Here is a 9,411-nt window from a genome sequence, read left to right on the forward strand (position 1 = left end):
CATAATTTAATCTATAAAAATATACACACGCATGAATCTATAGTTGCCAACTTGCCATCATCTTAAAAAAAATCATCTCGCAACGGTAAAAAGAATTATTAAGTTATCCGTATTTGATTACTTCAAGTTGAGATTCTTTCAATTTCTTTTTAGAAATGGAGAACTTTATTATTATAGTTTTGTTTATATATAGTTAATAAAAATGTAACTTATCTCACATATTTTAAAATTATGGATTAATATGCATATGAAATTACAGTAAATAATTTTTTTTTAAAAGAAATGAAAAAGAAAAAAATTGAATTAGAGAAGATCTCAAATCCATTCCTTGTTTATGAAAAAAGATTATCAGCTACATTTTAAATTGATCAAATTAAAAATATATTTTAAGAATATAAAAAATGAGAAAAAAAGTTATGTATCATTTTAAGTATGGTGCTGCATATGAAAGCACCGTTACAATCCGATATTAGATAGATCCAATTTGTACCTGCAGCTGGTCTCAAAAGGCGAAAAGGATATAATTTTCTTTTAAAGAATGAAGGGGCTATCAGATATCTTCTTTCCACCCAAAAGATTCTCTACAACTTTCACATATTCCACTTTATCATCTTTCTCTATAAAAAAAATTATTCTCGATCGATAATTTCACAACTCTCCCATTTTCTATGGTTTTTCTTTCACAAAATTTAGGCCATATTTCGGATGATTTTTTATTTTAAATTTTTGGATAATTAAAATTAATTTTAGTTTTGAATTTTGAATTTTGAATTTTAATTATTAGTTGAGTTTTAATTTATATTTTATTAAGATTGAATCACTCTCTTTATCCTACCTTATTATAAATTTACAAAATAAAAAAAATATATTAACATGTAAATTAATTAAAAATTAAAAATTTTAAAAATTAAAAAATTAAAAAATTAAAAAAAATAAAAAATTTAATTATTTTAAAATAATTCAAATATCGTGAAATTATATTTTGTTTAATAATTATATTTTTAGTATCAGTAGTTGAAAATGATACTCGTATAAATTGACTATTGTAGTAGTCATCGATTGTTGAAGACAAATACATTGATCAAAAGAGACATTTGATAGTTGGAGGTGGCGTTCAGAGTGTGGTCGACATTGACTGTGGTGGTGGACAATAGTAGGAGACGGTGGCGTCATGTGGCAAGTGTGTGAGATGGGATGGTTGATGGTGTTGGCAGTGGTTGGAAATGAATGGTCAATGGTGTTGACAGTGATCACAAGTGGGTGGCGATGACGAAGGTATTGGAAATGGTGGTGGTGGCGAGAAGTGGGTTGTCGGTGATGGAAAATAGTGGTTGGAGGTCATCGATGGTGGGAGACGATGATCAAAGATGGATGGTCAATGATGATAGCGGTGGTCAGAGATGGTGGTGGTAGTTGTTAGAGGTAGTTTGTAATGTTCGTTGTGGCCAAAAATAAGTGGTCGGAAATAATAATTAATGGTGATGATGGAGGTGAAATGTAAAATTGAAAAAAAATCCTATGTAAAATTGAAAAAAAAAATCCTAAAGACGCATGTTTAGGGATTAAAAAGTTAAAAAATTTGTTTTAAGAAGTTAAATTTTTAAAGTTTAGAGAAATTGAATAAATAGGTTATAGACATTATTTCTACATTTGGTTCTTTAACATATACCTTTAGGGTAATTGATATAAAATAAAATCTTGAAAGTAAATCTTTTGACAAAATTTGAAGGGTTGTATATAATACGATATTTTGTAGGGTGTAAAATATATTTAAAATATAAAATTAACTTGAACTGATCTGGATGTTTTTATTTTTTAGTAATTAATTTTGTTTGGAAACCATTGAGCATTTTATGAGCTTTCCTCTTTATATTTCAAAAAACAGATTAGTGAGAGAGGATGGAGAAAAATGCAATGGAATTCACAAGGATTATTTGCCTCTATTTTAGGAAGAAATTAGCTTTTATTTTTCTTCTAATTTTATTCTTTTTTTTATTTATCATATTCTATTTTAAAACTAATTTTGCCATTTTAAAACTACTTTTTTTTTTCATTACTTTCACAATTAAATAAGAGAAAATACGTTTTTTTCGCCTTTCTTTTCTTTTATTTCCTTCCATCTAAGAAATATTTCTATCTTTTACAATTAAAAAAAAAAACTAATTTCTTTCATCCTTCTCTCTTCCTTTTCTCTTATTTCTCATTTTTTTCTTAACCAAACATGTGATTAGTGATAAATTATGTATCAATCACACTCTACCAATAACAACTCTAAACTCCTTTCACAATCCCAATAGTCATGCCATCAATGCATTGATGACGATTTGATTGAAATTCAACTGTTTAGATTTAAATTTCAGTTAATAAAAAAAAAAATTATAGTTTATAAATCAAAATTAGTTGATCAAGATTACCAGCATTACCACATTTTTAGAGACAAATATGTCAATGTGCTCTACACACAAAAAATAAAATAAAAACAATGCATGTTTAAATTGTCACCGTGAATTGACTGAATTGAATCAAATTTTAGACTTTGAAATCTTTAATAAAATAAAATAATGGTTTCACAGCATTTTTAGTCAAAGTGATGTTTTCTTCTCCAACTAAACTAATTAAACCCAAATGTTGTAATAATAAGTTAAACTCAAAACTCAAAACTCTAATTACAAAAAACAGTTTGATCCCCACACTTTTTCTGCAAAAAGAGTGATTCCTTCACCCACATGCAACCTGCATTACCACAGTAATATCTGCCATTGCTAGAAACAGAACAAAACAACCTTCTATAATAACAACACACAAAACTTAACCTCTCTCTCTCTATATTCATTCATTCATTCATTTATCAGAACGACACACTTTGACACTTGTTCAGTCCTCTCCTGTCACACTACCCTCAACACCCTTCACATTCACCACATTTTACCAATTTGCCATTCTACTTCTTCTTCTTTATTACTCTTTCATTTTCATCTCTTCAATGTAGAGAAGAGGCTTTTCAAACTTCGAGTTTTTCGACGACCCATTTTCTACGCTATACTATTTCATTCAACGTCGTTTTGCGAGTTTCTGGTTTGTTTATTTTTTTTTCCCTAACTCAACTTTTGTCGTTGAGCGTTATTTTCTTTATTGAAATTTGAACTTAAGATTCTCTCTTCTTCCCCCGTTATTTTTTCTTTCTAATACTGACGCAAATGAAACAGTACATTTTTCTGTTGAGGTAACAACAACTATGAAGCTTCTTTAATGACATAATGTGATTGTTTTGGTGCTTCACTTTTTTTTCTTCTTTTGTTTGTTAAATTTGTGATGTTCATTTACCGTTAGTAGTGTCCTGCAAATTTACCAGTAAGAAAGGAGCTACCTTTTATCCCCATTTTGATTATTATTATTATTATTACAGTATACTATTTATTTCACGAAACTTTGCTTTTGATTTTGACCCTCAAATTTCATTTTTATACTTTTTAGGAATAGAAAAAAGGGTTGCTATTTCGTGCTAATTTTCTGGGATATGTTGGTTTACTACATTTACATTTCTACTTTTCAGTTGTTATATCTTTTTTTGTGCCAAGTTTGTTTTTTTATACATTTTTTCTTGCTTTCCATGTTGATGTTTTTCTTTCTCTTGTAGGTTGGCTTGCACTGTTTATAGCGATGGATGGTAGGAGGCATTCTGTGGACGTTCCTATTTCTAAAACTCTTGTAGCACTAAGGAGAGTAAGGTCATTAAGGGATCCTTCAACAAATGGTATTAGCAAGTTATCTCCTTTGATTGATAATGGATGTTGGGAAAATGGGATTTCTTTGAGGTTTCTTAATGCTCCTTATGAATGTGATTTTGATGATAATAATGGTTATTTAAGGTCAAAGGGTTTAGATTTTAAGGAACATAGAGGGCATGCTACTACTAAATTTGAAATGAATTGTCACATGATGAACTATTGTGAGGAACATCAACAAGATGATGGAAATAAATCCCCAAAAGAAAGCTGTTGTAGCAACCATGAAGCTAAAGGATTGGATTTGGTTTCCATTAACCCTTCTAGTAATCATTTGAAGGATGAGGAATCATGCTATTTATCAACTGCATTGTCATCACAATTTAGGAGAATAGATCATTCAAAGTCCAACAGAAAGTTACTGCGGAAAAATCGAGTGAAACCTTCTGAATTGACGGGTGATAATGCAAGCTGTATTAGGAGTCCATGCATTTCGGTTGACAATGCTCTATCACCTCATAGTGTCTCAACACATACACCTCAAGACGTTGATGTTGATGTTTTAGTTGATTACCATGGATGTGGAATAAGCTGTTGTTGGTCGAAGTCGCCGAGGTTTAGAGACTCAAATCATTATTCTGAAATGGAAGGCCTTCCTTTGATGTTGCAGCATGCTAATGAGACAGATTTCCTTGAACATAAAAGCATGATACACATTGGTGGTGAAATTAGTCCAACATTAGAAACTCCTAGAAGTTTATCTATGAAATTCAGGCCAAAATCTTTTGATGATTTGATCGGACAAAATGTGGTTGGGAAGTCTCTTTTGAGTGCCATCTGTAGAGGAAGGATACCATCATTTTATCTCTTCTATGGTCCTCGCGGCACGGGCAAGACCTCTGCATCAAGGATATTTGCTGCTGCGCTGAATTGCCTCTCCCTCGAGGAGCAAAAGCCGTGTGGTTTGTGTAGACAATGTGTTTTGTTCTTTTCTGGAAGAAGTAAAGATGTTAAGGAAGTGGACTCTCTGAGAATTAATCGCACAGACAAAGTTAAATCCCTTGTTAAGAATGCATTCACAGCTCCGGTTTCCTCGCGTTTTAAGGTGTACATTATTGATGAGTGCCAGTTATTGAATGGTGAAACATGGATGACTCTTTTGAATAGCCTAGATAGTGTTTCTCAGCAAGTGGTTTTTGTGATGATCACTCCTGATTTGGATAAGCTTCCACGAAGTGTGGTTACCCGAGCTCAAAGGTATCACTTTGCAAAGATTAAAGATGCAGACATTGCAAGTAGATTGAAAAGAATATGTGCTGAAGAGGGTCTTGAATCTGAACAAGATGCTTTGGATTTCATTGCTACTAAATCATGTGGTTCTCTTAGGGATGCAGAAATGATGCTTGATCAGCTTAGTTTGATTGGTAAAAAAATCACAATTTCCTTAGCCTATGAGCTTGTAAGTTTGTACTTTGTTATGTACATCTATATATATATATTATATATATAAATATATCCTATAAACTGGCTTTGTTATATATATAGAGTTTCTTCAACATTTAGTCTTGCCCTTTGTTTTTCTGCAGACTGGTGTCATATCGGATGATGAGTTGCTTGATTTGTTGGACCTATCTTTGTCATCGGACACTTCAAATACGGTTATAAGAGCGCGGGAGCTGTTGAGATCAAGGATAGATCCTTTACAACTTATATCTCAGTTGGCGAATCTTATTATGGACATTCTTGCAGGAAAATGTGAACTTGGTGGTTCTGAAATCAGAAGAAGATTTTTTGACAGGCATGTTTGTAAGTGCTCTCAAATATATTGTGTGTATTGACTGTTAAGACTTTTTTTTTTTCAGTTCTATTTCTGTTGTTTTATTGGTTACTTTTGCCTCCATCGTAGCGGAATCAAGCATGCAGAAACTTAGTCATGCATTGAGAATACTTTCTGATACAGAGAAGCAATTGAGAATTTCTAAGAATCAAACAACATGGTTCACTGCAGCTCTTCTACAGTTGAGCTCTATAGAATATTCATCTGTGGATACCAATGATACCAAGTTGTGTATAAGAGCTGCATCCAATAGAGGTAGGCTTGACTTCTTTCTCAGTTTTTTATTTTTTGATTCCCCGTGTTACTCAGCGTATGTTTAGTTCCACGTCCAAACACTCCAGAATCACGTTTAGGTTGGTCAAATTTAGTTTGACTATAATTTAGTTATGTTTGGATTCCCTCCACAAAAGCAATTTAGGTCCAAACTATCTAAACATGAATCATTAAAAATCACATTTATCATGAATATATAAATATAAATCACTTCGTCTTTTGAACTCACTTTTAACCAAAATCATAATTATAAAATCTATTAAATCAAAATCAATGTTTTCGTCACCGTAGAACAAAACAATCACGTGAATGAAATAGAGTTTGCTGAGTGAAAGGAGTTTGACATTTGATCTGGTTTAATCAACTATTTTAAGTTTGCCTTTGAATGGGTACAGGTGGTGATTTATGCAGTACATCGTCTACAGGTGAAAGCCTGAAGCAACTTGCTACAAGTCAATGTGATGAGAAGTCATATAAAATAGAAGTACAAGAAGATGACAAAGCAACATTAGATTCCATATGGTATAAAGCTGCAGAGATATGTCAATCTAGAAGGCTCAAGGCTTTTCTCATGAAGCAAGGGAAGTTGTCCTCAGTTTGTATTAACCAAGGTACATATTATGTACAATGTTTTATGTCCTGTGACTAAGTTTGCATTCATTTAAATTTCTGGCGTCATTTTATAATCTCTTCCTACTGTTATTTATGGTCAGTGTTTTTTCTGGTTGTTAATGTTCAGGGAAATGTTTACGACTCCTTTTTTAACATTTTCTTTTCAACAGAATCAACACTATTATTAGGTGAAATCCCATGCTGGTCCCACTACTAGAGTTGGGAAGGTTATTTTACACAGGACCACATAAGAAGAAAAAGTATGCTTTTAGGATTTCTTCTTTTTTAAAACTAAAAAGTATTTCTTTAGAAATATTGTTATAAGTTATTGTTTAAACTCTAAATTGATTTGTTTGGAACCTAGAACCTGCTCCATTATATTTTTGGTCTCAAGTCTCCGGATCCCTAGAGAAAGGGGACTAAAGATTAGTAAAGCCTGGTCAATGATTGTTTCAGTCAGGTCTCAACAATAATATTTATGATAGCACTAATATGTGCCTTTTCCATAAACTTAATCAACTATTTTCATATTCTTGGACTACGTGAATTATATTTATATAGCACTTCATTTTAAATAGTTTGAACAAATTGTACTCTATTCATAGCACAATGAGTACTAGTTACCAACCAATTGAATTTCATGTACTCCAATTTTCAGGTCTTGCAGTTGTGGAGCTGGAGTTCAACCATCGCGCCTATGTAACTCGAGCCGAGAAGTCGTGGAAACAAATTGCAAGTTCTCTGCAGTTCATATTAGGTTGTAACATTGAGCTCAGAATCAACCATGTACCTTGTACATCAGATTCCAAGTATGCTAAGTTGAAAAGGTCATCTTTCAATTTCTTCAATTGTTCGCGCAGAATTCTACGAAAATCACTATCATCCGATGAAAAAGAATGTGAATCAGACTATGCTGATTACACCTCTCAAAAGCCTATGATGATGGACAAAACTCTATCCCGCTCCTCCGATTGCGGATACCATGGAATGGAGGTGGTAACAACTCTAAGAAGCTGTGAAGGGAATTTACTAAGCTCAGGGAAAATAATTCTGAACAGGATTGCAGATCAACAAATTCCAAGGATTTCTTTTTCTAGAGTTGAATCTGTCAAAGAAGAGGGGTACAATTGTGAGCATCTTGCTTCATCAACACTTGATTTAGATCATCGTTCCAACTGTTTTCCTCGAACACTTTGGCTTCATAGAAAATTATCTTCTTCATATGCATCAAAACAGAAGGACTTTTGTTTTATCAATCCTCAAGTACAAATGTTCTGAGACTTGTAGCTATGATAAGGAGCCTTGTATTTTTACACAGGTGAACCAAAGCTTCTTAGGAAAAGTAGGTTTCTTTTGAATTTTTATCATTATTGTCTTAGTATTAGGCTATTAGTAGATTTTGGCTTGCTAGAATATTGCCAATTTTGCAAGGAATGTTACCTAATCTATTTAAACTATATCACTTTCTTTTAAATACTTTTTTGTTAACATAATTTTTTATGTAGTTCCTATTAGTTCACACGGAAAATGAGGGAGGAAAACAGATAAGAAAAATAAGTATAGGTAAGTATTATTTATCTTTTGATGATTGTGGTTTGTTATGATAATCAAAAGTCAAAACCTGATATAGTGCATATTGTTGCTGGTGGTCTTCTTTTACAAGTCCATATGGATTATGGAATGTGATAGAACCCCTAAATATATTACCGAAAGTAATAAACATGTATGGTTGAGATGTAATAATACATTAAAATATAGCACTACAACATGCAAATTAAACTCATTTATTAAATAGGTAAGATAACATTTTTGTTCGCCTAGCAAATGCCAATTGGGTTGGCACGGCACATACATTGATACTAGCTATAATTTGAGTTTTATTTTAATGTTTCTAGACTATGGATAAAATTAAGAGTGGTAATTTTAACTCTTTATATTTTACAAAAATCACAAAATAGGAAGATAAAGAAAAAATTAAGTATTGAATAAGTGTAAAAATTAAAAATGTTTAAATATAAGAGTCGTAATTTATCAATTTGTGATTTTCCCTAACTTTGTCTCTGGCTGTTTATCTCAAATCCACATAAAATGACACGTACAATCATGGTGGACCGCTGGAGGTCCATTGGCCCATCACTTATTTTTGGCATTTAGGAAGGCATACGCCACAAGAAAGCCCTATAGCCAGCAATTCTATAAAAAAAAAAAAAGATTTGTCTAATACACGAAAATCCATTTTGAGACTTTGAGTATGCAAGAAGGTATTTCAATTCTGAACAAAGTTAGAGTATTTCCAACTCAGCTACCACATCCTTTCATTCCAACACCTCTAGTAAATTCATTAAATTGGCTTCATATTCCTTACTGTTTATTCTAATACTATCTTTTTTATACCAAAAAACCACGGTGGATGCTCTTAAGCTTAGAAAACATTGGATTGGATTTTTAATAATAACATACTACAAATTGTGATTCTGGAAATAAAAGGAAAATATATCTCTTATTGTTTTTAAATATATGAATTTCAGGTGGTGTTTTTCTCTGTCTATTTGCAAAAAAAATATAGTATTATGTAAATTTTAGGATTGATAAATCAAGGCTTTCAACAATTATTTTGCAGTTGTTTTCCTTGTAATGATTTATGGTTTACCCTTGAATTTAGTATTTTAGTTTCTTTCATGTTTTTTTCTTGTAGCTGGTTGGCTTATACTTTCATTAGAAATTGAAAGCATACAAAATTAATTTTAAGGCAAATACTTTTATTTTGAAGGGCTTTAAAGTTTCCTATCTAAGATGGATTTCATGAAGATATGTTTTAGAAGACAAGTTCATGTGTTCCGATCCATACTGTCGGTTAGGTTCATGTGTGCTTGATATGTATTTTATTGGTTGATATTTAATTTATGCTCATCCATACCTTTTTTTTTATAGGAGAGAAGAAAGTTGTTTCATATGATATATATA

General features: G+C 31.8%; 1 protein-coding gene across 3 annotated transcripts; it reads left to right on the forward strand.

The window, feature by feature from the left end:
• The first annotated feature begins 2,728 nt into the window (after positions 1–2,728).
• LOC101496307 (protein STICHEL-like 2) lies at positions 2,729–7,939 on the forward strand. 3 transcript variants are annotated; one of them, XM_004515789.4, is made up of 6 exons: positions 2,729–3,075; positions 3,638–5,184; positions 5,312–5,531; positions 5,632–5,817; positions 6,231–6,446; positions 7,106–7,939. In XM_004515789.4, exons 2-6 carry the CDS (start codon positions 3,661–3,663, stop codon positions 7,723–7,725), a joined length of 2,766 nt encoding a protein of 921 aa, XP_004515846.1. In that variant the 5' UTR covers positions 2,729–3,075; positions 3,638–3,660; the 3' UTR covers positions 7,726–7,939. The 3 variants fall into 3 exon arrangements, with proteins under 3 accessions (XP_004515846.1, XP_012567386.1, XP_012567387.1); XM_012711932.3 differs by lacking the exon at positions 2,729–3,075 and adding an exon at positions 3,082–3,223; XM_012711933.3 differs by lacking the exon at positions 2,729–3,075 and adding an exon at positions 3,228–3,351.
• Positions 7,940–9,411: the final 1,472 nt, after the last annotated feature.

The sequence above is a fragment of the Cicer arietinum genome, chromosome 7, assembly GCF_000331145.2.
Source record: "Cicer arietinum cultivar CDC Frontier isolate Library 1 chromosome 7, Cicar.CDCFrontier_v2.0, whole genome shotgun sequence".
Classification (NCBI taxonomy): Eukaryota; Viridiplantae; Streptophyta; class Magnoliopsida; order Fabales; family Fabaceae; genus Cicer; species Cicer arietinum.